Genomic DNA, 17,993 nt, shown 5'->3' with positions numbered 1-17,993 from the left:
TATACCATATAGCATATTATAAGGACAGTAAATATAACGATACCGCGCTATAGGAATGTATAAAGGAGGACTTTATTAAATAGATAAAGGAAATATAGGCCCCTATAAACAAGGATATTGTACGGGACTTCCGTAACTTCCTTTAGGAGAATAGAGTATTTGTCCCTAAGGACGGGGGTACTATTAGAGATAATATTTAGGAGTAGGTTATTGATGCAAAAGAAGAGCATAAATAGACTCTATAAGAGATTAAGCACTAACTACGCACTATAAGGAAGCTTAACTCACGATAGAACCTAAGCAATATACCTTTAAAGACGAACCTACCTCTGCCTTTAACTCCTCTATATCTAATTTAACCCGTAACCTTAATATCGGATACTATACCCTAATAAGAGCAGGCACAGGATCCCATTACTTTGCAATTTAACGACCTTCGGACTCCACCGACTAGACCTACGTCCCCACTACAGCCTATAATATAACTCCCACCTCCTCTACCTTAATCTTAAATTGGAGGTAGTTTAAAATTGCTTATAGAGCTTGCGAAGCTCTACTTAGATTAGGAGAAGAAGTTTAGCGGAGAATTATATAATGTTCTTAATTCGAAACTATATATCTTTTATAACTGTTGCTAGAAGGTAGAAATAGAGTCTAATTAATACTATAACGCCTATTCCGTTATGCTTAAGGGCTAAGCTAGTACCTTCTATTATAATTATTTGGCAGGAAAAGAATATAATTTTAACCGCATAATATATATATTAAGATGCCACTTTAAAATAGAAGAGAATAAGCAGCAGTATATGTTAGAATAAAGAGAGACTACCTTCCTAAGGATCATTGCTACAAACCCAGGTGTCCCTCAGCTTAATTGTCTTCAAAAGCTCTTTAATTAACTTTAGACGATTTAGTATAGTTTATCCGAATCATATTAAGAGGATTTCAGCCTACGTAATTAAGTTATTAGCGTATACTAAGGCGTTAAAGAATACAACCTTACTCTCTTTAATCCTGCAAATACTTATAAAGGAGTGTGTGCTTAATTAAGATCTTCCGTTAGTACCGCTCTACGCTCTTAAGAAGTATAATAATTTAACGCCTAACTCTAACCTACTTTAATTAACCCGCCCGGCCAATATGATTATAATTAAACTGATTAAACATATAGTGGCCGTAGTAGGTAATACGGTAAAGGGTATAATTAACAACTACAAGGCAAAGGTGGAGGTCCTTATAGAGGTTTATTTCGAAGTAATCGCCAAAAGAAGTGCTATATTTGTGAGAAACCGAATTGCTAGTTAACTAGGCATTCTCTTAATAAGCGAAAGGAGGCATATAATAAGTTTCGCTAGAGTATAAAAAACGTTAGAAATTATAAGGCTACTATGGCTTACTTCTAAAGCTTCCTGGTTTAATATAAAGGCGTAAAAGATCTTAAGGGTAAGGTTAATAAGGCTAAACAGCTCCTTATAGATATAGAAATTAAAAACTACTCTTCTAACCAATACTTTACTAAGTATAATAAGGTAAATAGCATATAAACCGTTACTGTTCTTAATAACTAATCTACGCTCCATTCTATTACGAAGTTAGATATCTTTAATAAGCTAAGGGAGAGTTCCGCGTTCTCCTTTAATAACAGATACTNNGCGAANGTCTTCTATAGTATTATGCCAGATACTAGAGCCGTAGGAGTATCTATAGTAGGAGAACCTTAAGTTCGAGCCCTTTAGTAGCTTAATAGCTCTGTCTAGATTAACTATTTAACGGTAGGCCAACATACAATTCGTTTTGGCAAGGGTACTGCAATCTCTTTTAGCATAATTAGGGTCTAAACCCCCTTAGGGTATATTACTTTCTATATTATCCCTATAAACACCCCGTTTCTATTTTACATTAAAGATATAGATAAATTAGGCGTTAAGCTTAATAACCTTAAGAATATACTTATTTAGGGAGATAATTGGGTACCCGTTATGCGTAAGTGGGGTTACCCCTAGTTGCTCCTTTATTAACTAGAAAAGAGTGTTGCTTAGAGCCACCTAACTAAGTTAGAGTTACGTTAACTACACCGTCGTTTTAGTCACCTATTCGTTTATTAATTGCTTAGGGTTCTTTAGTAAGTAGGTTATAAAGTTAAGGTTAAGATAATTAAGCACCTTATAAAGTACTGCTATAACTACTAAATAAACTAGAAGTCCCCTAGCCGATTTAAGTTTACCCTTAAAGATAACTAATACTTTAACTTCTGTATCATTATTAACGTTATATACCTTAGCGGTAAGCCAGTACTCTAAGTTATTAACTTCTTAACCTCCTTCTAAGCCGCACGATTCTTAAAGGATATATTAGCTAGGAACGTATAGAATACCCTTTAGTTATACTAGATTAATATCTACCTAGGACCCCTTAATTAAATTATCTATAATATAGGAAAGAACTTCTTACTTATAGAGTTCTGATAATAAATAAAGGCAATAGCAATTAAGGTTAAGGAAGTCCCTATTAAGGCATATAATAGTATTAGAAAAGTAGAGCAATATTATACGCTATTACGCCGCGTATATAAGATTATCTCTTTAAAACTAAAGGACGCTAGTAAAAAACTTACCTTACAAATAGCTGTTAAAGCTATTAATAATTCCACTAGCCTAGATAGACTTATACCTATATTGCTAGTCTTTAGCGCCTACCCTTAAATGACTAATAAATTCTCTACTATCTCCCTCTATTATATAATGAGCTAAGGCTATTTATAAGGCAATAAAGGAGGTATAATGTCTCTACGCTATACGCTAGGTTAACAACGCACTAGGAATAAGAAATGGCCTAAATACCTTAACTACGCTTAACCTGCCACTCTAGTCTAAGGTACGCGTATGGCATAAAAAGGGAGAATAGTTAGGCCTATATTAACTTATTATAATTAATAGTTAGACTTATACTATTTAGATATCTTATAGACCCACTTAATTCCGTTTAACTATTATTAAGCCTTACTATAAAGATAATAGTTTTAAGCCTTTATAGGATACTATAGAAAATACCCTAGAGGAGAGCTACGATTAATATGCTTTAGAAGGTAATAATAATTCTAATATAATTGTAGTAGATACGCCGCAACTATAACGCGGTAGAGGTCGCCTAAAGGGATTATAAAACCGCTAACATCTTATTAATTTTAAAGAGTAATTTATTGCCGCTATTAAGAACGGAATTAAGCTGTTAATGGCCTTTATAATAACTAAGGAGAAGGCTAACTTTAAGCTCGTAAAATAGCTTTAAAAAGAAGGTTGTATTATAACTTTAGGAGCTCCTTTTTAAGCATCTAATAAGTAGAAGATTGATAGTCTTATTATAAAAGGAGTCTTTAAATTTAAGAAGTATAACCATACTAAGTTCAATAGAGTTCGTATCTTTAAGTTAAGAATAGTTAATAAGATTAAGGGTAAAGCTACTAACGCCCTATTTAAGAAATTAAGGCTTATTATCTAAGGCTATAATAATAATAGTAAGGAGGTAATTCTTACGCAATCTTCTATAATTTAACGAGCTAGTTAGCGAGTTATTATTACGCTAGCTCCCTCCTTAATAAAGAATAAAATAGCAGTTTATTTGCGAGATATTACTTAGGCCTATACCTAATTAGAGACGCACCTTTAGCGCTTAATATTAGTATACCTTCTAAAGCAAATTCGCCACTAATATCCCAAGGATACAATTATAGTTGTGCTTAAGCCATTATATAGAATTGCAGAGGTAGGAACCCATTAGTAGGCTACCTACAGTAAGCACCATAAAGAGAAACTTTTAATAATTACTTCTATATTTAATCTATGCTTCCTTATTATAACTATAGGAACCCTATTCGGAATTGTCGGTATATAAACTAATAATATAATTATCTTAGGAGACGACCGATTCTTAGCCCTTAAAGAAGATAAGCTAGTAAGGGCAAATCTTATAGTAAAGCCAAAGGAAAAGCTTAATTTAATAACACTATTACTTTTTAATAGATACATCCTCTCCCTAAATGAGGATGTTATTACTTTACGCCAGAAGGGTTAAGGTAAGAAGATTAACGTTATTAATATTAATTCCCTAAAGTAAGAATATGTAGAGCAACGCGCTTGCAGAGCTTATATTGCTTTTATCTGTTAACCTAAGGCTTTATTTAATCTCTCTATTACTACCTAATACTAAGAACCAACTAAGGACGACGTTCTTGTGACGGCGCTGGGGCACCGCCCCTGCGACGTCTACATGCGGCCTAGTCAGGGGCTCGCTTGGAGACTTTGGCTCCTATATATAGACGTGTCGTTTCCTCGACCTCCTTCTGCTCCTCAGCTTAGTATCTTCATTAGATAGCAATCCACAAGCTTCGGTTCAGAGGCATTTGTGCGAGCCGTCACATTTCTTGCCCTAAATAAACGTTTTTTCTAGCAAATAAACCATCTTGATTGGGGACTACTCTATATACCTATTAGTCTTCCTACCGTTAAGCTCTTTATATTTATTAATAGATTATTTATAAATAATAAAGATTTTAGCTCCTAGTTAGAATATAAGATTATTATCGCAAATAAATCTACTAGAGAAAACGACTTTATAATCTACGGCAACCTTATTTATTAGAGCTTAACTAAAAGTAAGCGCGTTACTTAAAGCGTTTTAGCATTAGAAATATATAGAATAGTTAGCGGAGTTAATATAGCAATTATAATTAGAACTACCCTAAAGATAATTATAGATTAACTCGAACTTCCTATTATCCCTATAATCGTATATACCGACTTATACTCCCTCTATAAGTATTTAGTTAAGCTTAGTACCATAAAGAAGAAGCGCCTTATAATTAACATTATAGCACTTTATTAATCCTACAAACATTAAGAACTCTTTAAGATTTAATAGATTAATAGCTAAGATAACCTAGTAAATGCGATAATAAAGGCGAACCTAAATAAGGCACTAAAGACGTTTGTTAATATAAATACTCTATATATATAAGTTAAAGGTTAGGTAAAAAGGGAGTCTCTAGAAATATCTTAGTTATATAAGGCCTTAAGATATCTAGGAACTTCAACTGGCGGTTAAAGTTGTCTAATTAGTTAGATTCTATAGACCCTAACTTAAACTAGCCAATTAGAATTTTCTATCTCCAGGATAGAAAATTGCTATTAGCTTACTTATAGCTAGCGCCTTAGCGGCCCTAACGGCCCTAACATGATATCTACCTATAACTCCTTAGCAAGAAAGCACCGCGTGCTAAGAGGCAAATTTTAGGACAGCGAGACTTATACTATAATAGTAATAGTAAGTAAGGAGGGTTTATATTTATTATAATAGTTAAGTAGTATTTATATATAGATGGCAATTATAAAAGAAGAGTTGCTAGTATTGGGAATGAGGCAAGTTGCCACCACGTACGGCAAACTGCCGTCACGTAATGGCAAGTTGCTATCACGTGTCGCCGCGGTACTAGCGTAGCGAGGAGCCTTAAGTTTCTCGCCCTCCCTCATTCTAATCAATAAGCTTTATCAACTAACATCACTGTAACCCTACTCGAGTAGTCGTTATTAGTGAGTTACCCTATGTAACTAACACTAATTAATCTTTAGATTATATTTCTATAACTAAGGCATTCCTAATACTGCCTTATTATTCCCTAATGGTAATATATTAAAAGACATCTCAATTTATCTTCCCTTAATGGTTAGCTAAATAGGTCCTATTTTAAGATTAATAATGCCTCCTCTATAGGCTATTAGATCTCCTAAAATTATTACTAATAGGTAAGGATATTCCTTCTGCCTATACGGTAACCCTATTCTTTTAACTGCTATTAGCAAGATATGGTTTCTTATTACTCTACTATCTATTAATGCCTTAAACTGTTAATCTTGCCATTTAACTTATAAATTTAGGTATTATCCTTAAATTCCTTTAAGGGTCTAAGGCTCTACTACTAGCTCCCTCTAGTCCCGTAGGCCTCTACTTTTCCTAACTATTAGCTACTAGATCCTATTTATACTTAGTCTAACTTAGGCTAATACTTAGTTCGTTTTTTATCTTTAATATACTATAGATAGGTATTCTCTAGATATTCCCACCATTATTATCTATCTAGGTATTCTTCCGTAAGGAATCTTCCTAATTAAAGTATTAAGTCCCCTTATTCTTAAACTTCTACTAAATGCTAACCATGTATATACTTAGCGTTTTAATACTTTACCTCGTCTGTTATCCAATATATCCTTATTAGATACTTCTAATTTTTATCTTTTAGTGCTCTATATATATTACACGTATTATCTACGTATACTATTTATAATAGTGTATAATATACTTAATATTTTGGGTTAACTCTTAGCTTATCCTTGTCCTTAAGTTTAAACCTTTCTCGTATTAATCTAAGCGTTGTAACTTCGTTCGTGGGTACTAAGATTCGCCTTTTACTTCTCTAGTCCTCTAATTACTCCTTTAGATCCTTTAATATTATAATTAAAGCTCCCTTAATATAAGTTATAGCCTTCTCTATAATCAGGTAGTCTTAAATAACTTTTTCGTCTAACCATATATAAAAATCTTCCCACTTATTATTATGTCGTTATCTATACCACTTTTAGTATAGCTGCTTAAGTATATGCGGCTTATCCGTAAGGAAATATCTCTTTATTACTGCGTTGTAACAGCCTTTAGTATATTATTCCTTAAACCTAGTAGGAATCCCTAAATCCTCTTCTTATTCCAGTTTAGTAACCTATTAGTAATTCTTTATACTAGCGCTCTATCCTTTATATATCCTAATATGCTAGATCTCTTATCTAGTTTCTGTTCTTGCTATAAGGTAATTCTTACTCTAAATTCCTCCATAGTTTCCTTTATATCACGTCTTATAAGTAAATCCTTAAAGTCTCCTTACTTCTTAATCTTAGTATTAACTTTTTAATCTTTAGGCCAAACACTATATTCCCCTAGTAAGTCTTCTAGGTCTATATATTTGTCTCCTAGTCTAACCGCTGTTTATATTATAGATTCTCTAATTTATAAAGAAGCCTTTTACCTCTTACTTATAGGTGTCCTAATTCGTACTCCAAATTCTTGGTCCCTTAAATTCTTTAATTCTAAGCTTGCTTCTAACTTAAGCTTAGCTCTCGCCTTAGTCTAACTAGGCGTTTATAGTATTCTTATCTCGTCTTAAAAGTCTTAAATCTTACTTATCTCGTCTTAAAAATCTTATGCTGTTAGGAATTCTTGTCCTAAGCTTATTTATATATCTTTAAACTAAGCTATTGCCCTACTCTATCGGTTTTCGTCCATTATAGGTCCTTAGGTATACCTTATCTCACTTTAAGAATCTTAGTCGTCTCTTATCTCGTTTTAAGAATCTTAAGCCTTTAGCCTTTTGCCTTTATTAAGTGCCGAAGTAGTTCACTGTCCTACTTCTCTTACGTCTTATAAAGCGATAGATATTATATCTAGTGGGGTCTCGATCCTTACTAATATTCCTTATTCTATAGTGGAATTATCCTCTACCTCTAGTATAATATCTTTAAGGTCTATATACTCCTAGTAAGCTACTTTTATTACCTTATCGTTATAAAATGTTTCGCCTATATTGAAGTTATCGTCCTTAATATCCGATCTACGAACTAGTTTATTAGTTCCTTTATACTTTATAGATTTTAGCTCCTATAGCTAATAGCTTACACTATACTTAGCGTCTTTATAAATTTAGTATGCGTTATTATAACAAAACGCAAAACTTCTAATTAAACATTCTTTTGTTCCTCGCAGTATACTATTATCCCTCTATATATATATATCTTCTACTATTAGTCTGGTTCCCTTTATTACATAATAACTCTAACTATCTTTATAATCCCTTATAAAGTAACCCTATTTTCTGCAATTTATATAAGCTCTATCTTTAAACCATTAACTTTACTATAGAGTCCGCCTAAACGTCTTCTACTACTAAGATCCCTAGTTTAGCCTCTACTCCTTAGTCCTATAATTACTAGATTCTTAACCTCTAGGTTTTTATAGTTTCTTACTTTATCTCTTATAGGCTTTTTTAGTACTACTTAGGTCTATTAGCTCTACGCTATACTATAATTTCTAACTTAGCTTTAGTTATTGCGTGCTCTGCGTCTTATATAATTATAAAACTCTATCCTAACCTCTCTTAGTCTATTCCCTTTAGTAGATCCTATTATTAATCTTTATTACTTAATCTATTAGTTCCCTTAAGGTATCCATATCTTCTATTAGAATAATTATATCCTAGACTTTAGCCTTAAGTCCCTACTTATACTATGCTATAAGCGCCCTATTATTCTACTTAACTTATATTACTAATGTTTAAAACTACGTTATATACTTAATTGCTAAGGTTCGCTATGTAATATTTTAGAGTTTTCTTTCCGCTATAGTTACTGTCTCTAGGTCTCTAAATATTTATATAAGTTATTCCATAAATCTATTTTAGCTTAAAAATATAAACCATACTTCTTAGTTCATAGTTATTATTCCATTTACTTATATCTCTATAAGGTAAGGCTTAAACTATTTAAGTGCTCTTCCTATTAAGAATAACCCTATATACGCTATTTAATCCATAGGTGTCGCTAGCTTTGCTCCCTCTTGCGTAACTTTAAAATGCATTTACATAAGGAATCCTTTAAGCTTTAATCTCTCTCCTAAGAATCTTTTAATTGATAGTAACTTAACCTTTACTACGCCTATCCCATTAATCCTTTATTTAAGTGCTATATTATTCTCTATTAACTAGTTAACTATTTCTTATAATTATCTTACCGTTATAGGTTGTTACGAGTTAGTGTCCGCTATACTAGTGTTACCCCCTAACCTTAACGTAGTTGCCGCCGTTAATGGCGTTATAGTGGCTACTTTTAGTAGCATGTTGTTTAACTTTCTGTATTTAATACTATAACTAGGTAGTAATTGTATAACGGAACCTTATAGCAAGAACTACGATAGGCTCGTTAATAGGCTAGGTGTATAGGAAATATAAAGATAGTAGTTAATAACGTAATAACAACTGGTGGAGTGGTTGCCTAATAGATTAACTCTAATTATATTCTAAGAATTACTATAAGGAAGGAACTATCTAGGTAGGGACTAAGGGTCCTTAAATACACAGCCGTACTCCTATAAAATCCTTCTTATACGTAATATACGTCTTATACGTAAGGTATATGAGTTCCTTTTATTCCTCTCGTTTAATACGTAGTATATTATATAACCTTGGTTACTATTCCTCGTTACATAGTTCTACCGGTTCCATCCTAAACCGTGCCTAAATTAACCAACTAGCTTCTTCCGACTCCTCTCCTAGTAGTCGTAACATTGTACTTAAAGCGTCCGTAACACTAAAATTATAGTAAGAGGATCTTAAGGCGCGAGAATTAACTAAGGGCGATAGATTTGTTTATAAGATCTCTAGCTAAGACTAGACTACTAAAGACGTAGAAAAGTATACGATTAACTAGGTAGCTCAGCTATATAAGAAAGGAGATATATATATAACTATGCCTTACCTTCCTTATAGAGTAAAACGACCTTTAACTAGAACCTAGCAAATAATACTACTATAGTTTATTAGTATTTAGGACGATTATAATAGCCTTAAGGTCACTAAAGGAGGTACTTAGGTAGAGTTAGTAGATACATACTAAGACTTAAGAGCACCGCCCTATACGCTGTCTAGATATACTAATCTCTACAACACAATTCCATACTGCTTCCCTATAGTAGTTAAGCTTATAGCTGCCAGTACTCTATCTAACGCCCTTCTTAATAAATAATAATAGGATTCTTTAGCAGTAATCTAAGATTATAATCTTCTTCTTACTAGTAACGGGAACAAAGTTATAAAATAAATATATTTCTATCGTCTAAAGGCCGTTAAGAACTATAAGGATGCGTTTTAACTTATATATATAACTAAAATAGGGCGCTTTAATAGCCGCTTATACTTTTACTGCGTTAATAATAGAATTAATTCTTTAACTATTACGGTAGATCTAAGTAGAGTACCTCCAATTATTGTAGAAGGATAGAGTTATGCGGAGTTACCTAAAAAATTATAGGATAGAACTAAGCAAGTAAAAGGACGTAAAAAAGCTATATTATCCGAGAGCCGCTAGTCTTATATATCTTATACTACTTAGCTAGGCAGATGAGAATAGTCTTATTTAACTAGAACGGAGTCTCCTTATTCACTATCTTGGGTTTATAGTAAGGGTAAGGAACGTATATAATTACTTACTGCGCCTTTATTTTAAAGATAAGGGTTTTTAAAGTTTCGGAAGTCATTAGGAGACAATAACTTAGGTAGGGGAGGTATATAGTAGTGTAATTTGGCCCCCTAGATGCAATATCTAAATTAGGCGTAGCTTTAGGAGAGCCTAGGCCTTCTATAGTTATATAGGTTAGTCCAGAGCCCTTAGAGTCTTTAACAACTTAGATAATACCAATAGATATACAATTTTCCTTTAATACACTCTTTTCTTTCTCTTCTTACTGCTTAATTCTAACTAATTGTAACCGACCGACTGACCGATAGACTGACAGCACTGTTGACTTTCTATCTAAGAGACACTGTACCCTCCTACAATAGTATTACAGAGTAAGTATAAGCGGCGATAATATATAGCAAGGTAGATATTATTAAGCTATATACATAAACTATATAAGAAGGTTAAGACGTTACGTAAGAAAAGAAGGTAGGAAAATGAGAAGAAAGGGTATATATTATAGACTTAGTTGCTTAGTTAATATGTGCACGGAGTAGAATAGGATTTAGGTGGTAGTCCTAGCAGAACTTGGCAGGATTTGGTGGAACTTAGTGGAACTTAGTGGAATATGGCAGAATACGGCAGGTTGCCGTCAGATTGCCGCAGATTGCTGTTAGATTGCCGTCTCGTGGTCGGTCTCTGGTTGCTGAGTCGGTGGAAACAGGTGGACGTGTATAAGGTGTCACGGGGGTGTCCCGTGACACACTAGATTTTAAACACCAAAAAAGTATCACGATTACTAGATTGTGTATCTATAAGCAGCTTTAGATATTTTTTAAAGCTCTAGAATCAATTGTGTGACTTTCGCATAGTATTTTGGCAGGGGGTGTCTGTAAGGGATATTATTGCGGACACCTCGGGTTGCCCTCACAACCGGACGCCCCTCGGACGGCCACCGGTCACGTGTCGGAGTCACGTGCCCGTAGTATATAGTCTCTACGATCCCAGAGGCCTTACCTCCTCAAGGATTCGTCTCTCTCTCTCTCACCAATCTGTTCCTACAATCGTGCCTTATAGCCCCCTGTCTACAAAGTCCCCTCACAGTGTCACATTTGGTGTGGCTTCGGCAAGGACACTTTTGACGGGGTACTGTAAAACCAAGGAGCTTACCGTCCCCAAAAAGGAAGGAGAAATCTCCTTCTAGGCCGTCCTCCGTATATACTCATACTATTTAGACTTACTAATATACTAAGTCCCTAGTAGCAGCTATATCGACCTGCCTCATTCAGCCAGCTATCGCAGATCCCTTACGACATTCCTCAATCAAAGCTTCAATGCCACCAATGCAAGTGCCGCGACTTCCTCAGCTCCACTTGAGCACCAAGAACCAGGCATCCTGGTGATAGTATTGGTAATGACAAGCACTAATCTGGGCTCATAATAAGCGACTCGAATTATATATGTTGAGCCAGCATGCAAACTACCGTAATAGAATGTCACTCTATTCGGGAATTACTACAACTAGTACCCTGACTTTCTTCGCTTCCTCCTAAGAGAACTGACGATTACCTAGCTGGGTCAAATCCCCAGACAGGACATTTGACTTCATCTGGTCCTCCCGCCAGACTATCACAACCCCAAAAGCCATCCCTATGACTGGGTCTCGCAAAGCCGCAACCATCGAGCCATCTCGCTCAGCCCTTGTAATCATTGACATGCAAAATACGCCCAAGTCTTACCCACCAAATCCTCGCCATCCCTAACTCCAGCAGACTTCTTTCTCCATCTCACCCTCTCCCCGTACGCCACTGCCGGCCGCGCAATCGTGCCCGCTACCCTGAACATGATCCACGGCTTCCGAGCCATGACTTTGGACGTTTGTACGCCTCACTCCCCTCCTTACACACTAGGCCATTCTCTTTTTCTTTACCACAGCACGTGACATATCATGCCTATCCCTTTCCTAACCTTGTAACCTACTAGCAGTGGGGCCTCGATAACTATGACCTCCTTACTATGCTGCCCACGCTGATAAGCTCGTTCTCAACGAATGGGATGGACAGCCCGCTCAGCATGGTCCTGCGCTCCGTTCCCAAACTCCTTATTGCTGATTAACGCTCCTCAGCTAGTTTCGGCAGCGACGTGGCGTCGTCGATGGCATCGAATCCGGGCCTAAACCGATGCGGGGCTCCTGGAACGTGCGGCCTCGGGGTACGCTGTATGAAAAACAAGTCAATGGCGCGGCGAATGGGACGGATATCCACCCTAACAAGAGCGAGTATGGCTTATAGCAGGAGTTGCAGAGTCCTATAGTTTCTTGCACGAGAACTGATGGTCTGAGCGGCTTAAATCGATTCAGTGGCCTGTGGCAGACGCCGCCGGGGCTATGGTTGCAGGAGAATGAGATCACGACGCCGTTCTTTGGGGGAGCCAATGCAGATCAATGTATTGTGAGTCCCATTTCTAAGGGAGAGGTGGGCTTGACTAACGGAGTTCGGGTAGGGGGGACGTTCTTGGACGCATATTATAAGGTAAGGACTCTGGCGACAGACTGACGGAACAGTTGCTGACTTGAAGCAGGGATTTAATGTCGTGTATGCTGAGGACACCGCCGCTACAGCCAGCCCGCATTAGTAAGTATGGACTGAGTACAGATATGGAGTATGTTCTAATCGAATGGATGTAGTGCGACGGAAACGGTAAAATAAAATGCGGACAGTGAGTACTCACCTAATCAGGAAAAGTTCATACTGCTAACTTTCGGTCTCCAGGCGACGGCTTTCTGTCCAATTCCACACTAATCTTGTCGGCTCTTAAATGAGCTTGGGTAGAAATTTTTGAAAGAAAAGCATCTTCTGAAGGACATTAGGGGCTTATCTAAAGTGAGTATTACTTAGTAAAATTAGACAAATAACTTCTAAAACTTCTTTCCTAGAGCAGATCCAAACGTTACTTAAAACGGACCTTAACTTCCTATTTAATGCTAGACACGTAGGGAAAGGCACGGAGGAAGATTCACGAAAGTGAATTCCTATAATTTTAAATATAGAGAAAAATGAAAAGAAAAACCTCCATAGAGCAGCAAAATACAAGCTTATACAACAGGAAACGCAATAAGAGCGTGAAAGGTGATTCGCCTCCTCGTTTAAGAATACAAATACTTCAAACATGCATTTAAGGACCCTTTATCTTAGCTGCTGCTGGAAATTGGCCATTCCAAAGACCTAAAATTGTGTCTATTCAATGGTTCTAGGTATCTCTGTGCTCATCAACGCCATTTAACGCTCCAGTCAAAAAGGAAAAAACCACTCACAGCTCGAATCGACTCTAAACCCAAGCCCTCTTAGCCTCAGCCCTCTAAAACCATAAACCCTCAAACCACCCCATTCGAATTCCTAACCTTCTTATTCATCCTCCTCCAGCTCTCCACCCCTCTGTCTATCTCCTCCCTCGAAACTCCATCTCTCACGAGCCACATTACCACTCCCAGCACTTCAACGTTCCGATTCCTGCTCTCATCATCAAAGAAGAGCATCTCCTCATACTCAACCCGCGACTTTTCATGTATCCTCTCAAAATGCGTAGTCTTGCTCCCAGGATATATTTCCAAATAATCGAAAAGATCCAGCGCGCGGTCTGAGGAAGCTGTCTTTGCCGCTGCAGAGGGGTCGACAACGGAGGTAGAGGCGGAGGCGGAGGTGGAGGAAGGCAATGAGGCGTGTCGCGGGACCTTCAGCAGCTTCAGCATCTCGCGGCCCAAACCCGGCGCGTGCGTGCGCGAGGCCGCGCCAAGCTTGATGCCTCTCTGGCGGGCCTAGCAAGTTGCATTAGCTACGAGACATTTTCGGCCACTGCCAATCCCCCGGATGTGAAGAAAGGGTGCCACTCACGGCATCGAGCACGCCCGGCACGTCCTGATAGAACCCAAACCCCTCGCCAGACCCGTCCTTGACTTTCATCCCACCTTCCTGCGCCTTCAGCGGCCGCATGACGTGCGTATCCACCCAGAACGGCCACAGCGTGTAGTCGAGGTCGAAGACGATGAGTTTTGGGAGCGGGAGCCCGTCGCTGAAAGTTGAGGGCCAGGGCACAGAGGCGGAAATAGGGGTTGTGCTACTGGTTGTAGTGTTTCGGCAAGGCATTGCGGGCTGGAGAAGGGAAAAGAGCTATTAAAGATGATAGAATGGAAACTGGAAAACTGGAGCTTCTATAGAGAAGAGGAACGGCCAGGGTTATGATGTTTGGGGGGTTGGGGCTCGAGCGCTGTCGCTGGTTGGGGCGGGTCAGGAACGGGTGGCGTAGGGCTGATTCGTGTAAACATGCTTGGCATCAACGTCACAGGGCGGGTCGGTGATAAGATCATGGTGTTGAGTTCTCGTAGTCCTACCCAATCCATCCTACGAATACAATTATCTAATGGAGGCTTAATAGCTTTTAGTGGCATCCGCTAAAGTGGTTAACCAGTTTTACACCTCGCCAAGACGTTCATGCTACCTAGTTTCAAGAATATTTGTGAAAGCATTTTGCTGCGAGATGCCGCTGCCAGCGCATATGCTCGTGTAGCACGAAGAAAGTGACATCTCTGTGACACCTGCTAACAGGTCTGCCCCTCTTAGATTCATCAAACTTTCATCTCATAAGTGAGGCAGCCCATCTTTTCCAGCACATTCCAGATCTGAACACTTTGTCCCTTGCCAGACAACTCTCCTTCTGTTCCCAGATCCGCCCTGTCCTCCCCCCAATGAATGACTTTATTTTGTTGTTCTAGGCTTAGAATGCCCTCAGTACCCGCAGCACAGGCAATGATTCGCTGCCAGAGTCCGTCCGAAAGGTCACCTACATTTTTGGTATTACGGTCGTCCCGATCGTACAGCACGATATTGGCTGGTGTGATCTTTGGCCGAGCCCTAGCGTCTCTCTCCTCTATTAGTGACCTATGGATGCTTGAGCCATGCTTTTGTAGCAGATTTGTGCAATCTGTGACAGATAGGCGAATGTCAGTCGGGAAAAGATTTGTACTGCTGGATGTGAGCTCCAGTTTATTTGACGATGCCAGTACGGTAGAAGAGCTGGTGTGTGGAGGCTTTGCCGGCGAAGTACTTTGATCCGCAGATGCGGATAAGTCTTTCCTCTTCTGAAGGAGTATTGTGCGAGCGTAAACAAGCATCCTTAGTGCTGCTTCCCACAAGTCGACAGTTTCTCGATCTTCGATAATCCCTCGCTGGAATTTCTTTCGTGAGCTTTCCAGGTCAGATGACACCGATTTCTTGCTCCCTAGAAGAATACTGTCCTTTCTAAAATCGGTTGACACGGCACTAATCTGGCGGTTAAATTGGTTAACACCAGATGATCGTCGCCTGATAGAAGTTAGTATTGTGTTTTAACCTACGAGGCCTTGATCTGGTTACCTCTGGTTAGGGGTGACATGCTTAGGATCGACCATCAGCCATGAATTTTTGCTCACTTCAGATGTATCTTCTGGTGTAGCAAAGGAGTTGTTCAGCTGTTTTCGTGCATCTTCTGCTAATGCAAGAAGTTTAACACCAGCGTCAGTAAGACCTTCATTTGGAACATAGACTAGCCCCCAGCAATGTGTTCGATGGTTGTATTCATCCAGTTGAGTTGCAATTGGTCCTGGTTTCAGTTGGCACATGAGTTGCTGTGGGTAGTAATGATGAGCAAGAACGTAGGAAAGATGGAGCGCTCCGAAATCTGTCATAGAGCAATTGTTGAAGATAAGATACGGCACAGCCCGTAATCCACAGCGCCTCTTGAGAGTTCTTGGCTGTGAGAGATCGAGATTCAATGACGAGAGACGAGAGCTATCATCAGTACTTCTGGGGTTAGCTATTTCCACACTCGAGGCCCGTTTCCTTCTTCCAGGAACCTCTGACGGCTTGTCCTGCTGCTCAAAATTAAGATCTGGGCCAACGTCTAATTCTGTTGGATCCACAGAAGGATGTTTGAAGTACACCCTCGCCAAAACCTCGAAAACACGAGGACAGGATAATTTATTCCTGCTGAGGTCAATCCTTCGTACAACCATGCAGTTCCTGAATGACTCGAGAAACTCCTCCCAGTCTTGTAATTCTTCATTTGTGATAGCCGTGATGCAATTTTCGGATAGGTTAAGTTCTTTCAAATCATAAGATGCAAGCCGAATTATCCTAGAGAGTAATGGGAGAGATTTTGTAGTAAGAGAGTTGCCGGAGAGGTATAACTCTTCGAGTCTGCTGCATGATGTGCCATCGCGAGATGTTAGAATATCTTCGAGTGCTGTCACAACTTCTCGAAAGCCATCATCGGTGAGATTTTTACCAGGGAGTGTAAGTTCTAGTGATGAAGTTTCGCGTTGCGATTCTGATTTGGAAAAGAATGTGGTGGTCCGCTTTCGCTGTACGGGAAGGGTTTAGTCAGTTGGCTGTATCGTTAATGATTGAAATTTTGAGACAAACCAGATCTTTAGCAATGATCTCCCCCAATTTCACACCTTCCGACTTGCGCTATGTAAAGGCATGTCAGTCATGACATCAGAAGTGACAAATCAAGCCGATGACGTACATTGGTGTAGTTGAGTTTGCCCATGTTGGTTAAAGTGATGAAGAAAGTATCGCACTAATGGAAATAGAATCGTAAGAGAAACCTCAAGGTTGGTTGAAGAAGTGCTTGTTTGCCATTCGAGAAACACGTGAAGGGAAGCCGCAGATGTCGTGCCAAGCCATAACGATTCCCTAAACAAATGTGATACATCGCGAGGAGTTTTTCCCACTGTCAAGTGAAGTCATGAACTGTGAAATGAGGATGAAGTCTGGCATCCATTCATGGATCCACCAAAAAGTGAATCTAGGCATCACCCTGGGCGTGTACCTGCAGAACAAAAAGAATTCGGCTACCCCCTAAACGCGGCCAAATTACATAAAATCAAATCACCGATTTGTCCCCCATTTTCTACACGACCAATGGTTCAAAAGGAGTAGAAATTACAAATAGTTCTTGTTAATTTCAAAGCTAGCAAATTCAAATTTAGTTTAGAAGCTGCGCGCGTATACAATATTCCTTTATAACCTTATTGTCACGGCACTGGCAGAAAATGGCAGAACTTGGTTGGCAGAACTTGGTTAGCAGAACTTTGCAGTCCTGCGTCCTAGCAAGTTGCCACAGATTGCCGCATATTGCGGTCACGTGACGCGAAGATCTTATAAAACATCGAGCGGCGCTGCTCTTCTTCTCCTTTCCTTTTTCTAGCTTTAGATCCTCGTTTATAGACCATCCAATCGTACAGGCTTGCGCGACCCTTTTGCCGTGCTCGTGCCTCGATTGACTGAGTCGCTAACATTATGTGAGGGGACTTTGTAGACAGGGGGCTATAAGGACACGATTGTGGAACAGGATAGATTGGTGAGAGAGACGAATCCTTGGGGAGGTAAGGCCTCTGGGATCGTGGAGACTATATACTACGGGCACGTGCCTCCGGCACGTGACCGGCGACCATCCAAGGGGCGTCTGGGGGTTGTCCTAAGGGCAACCCAAGGTGTCCGCAATAATATCCCTTACATTACCCCCCCCTTCTTGCGGTCGGCCCCCAATCGCTATTACCTTACGGTAGGGAGATTATAAGGGCTTGTCCCAGAAGGGGTTTAGAGAGATATTAATATACTATTATATATTATCTATCTATTTAACCCCTACTTTAAACTCCTAAAAAACCTTAATAAGGAAAAAATA

General features: G+C 38.8%; 2 protein-coding genes across 2 annotated transcripts; both read right to left on the bottom strand.

Annotated features, from left to right (window-relative positions):
• Window positions 1-13,641: 13,641 nt before the first annotated feature.
• K441DRAFT_535421 (magnesium-dependent phosphatase-1) lies at window positions 13,642-14,410 on the bottom strand (the record flags this gene model as incomplete). Its single annotated transcript, XM_067642369.1, has 2 exons — window positions 13,642-14,082; window positions 14,159-14,410. 2 exons carry the CDS (start codon window positions 14,408-14,410, stop codon window positions 13,642-13,644), a joined length of 693 nt encoding a protein of 230 aa, XP_067509645.1.
• A 222-nt stretch (window positions 14,411-14,632) lies between these two features.
• K441DRAFT_600512 (uncharacterized protein) lies at window positions 14,633-17,039 on the bottom strand. The gene is made up of 4 exons (XM_067645199.1): window positions 16,830-17,039; window positions 16,724-16,771; window positions 15,677-16,662; window positions 14,633-15,625 (listed from the first exon to the last, which is right to left on the bottom strand). Exons 1-4 carry the CDS (start codon window positions 16,851-16,853, stop codon window positions 14,890-14,892), a joined length of 1,794 nt encoding a protein of 597 aa, XP_067509644.1. The 5' UTR covers window positions 16,854-17,039; the 3' UTR covers window positions 14,633-14,889.
• Between the last annotated feature and the right edge of the window lie 954 nt (window positions 17,040-17,993).

The sequence above is a fragment of the Cenococcum geophilum genome (genome assembly GCF_001692895.1).
Source record: "Cenococcum geophilum 1.58 unplaced genomic scaffold K441scaffold_2, whole genome shotgun sequence".
Lineage (NCBI taxonomy): Eukaryota > Fungi > Ascomycota > Dothideomycetes > Gloniales > Gloniaceae > Cenococcum > Cenococcum geophilum.
Note: the sequence above shows the minus strand (reverse complement) of the source record. Positions and strands in the feature narration are given on the sequence as shown.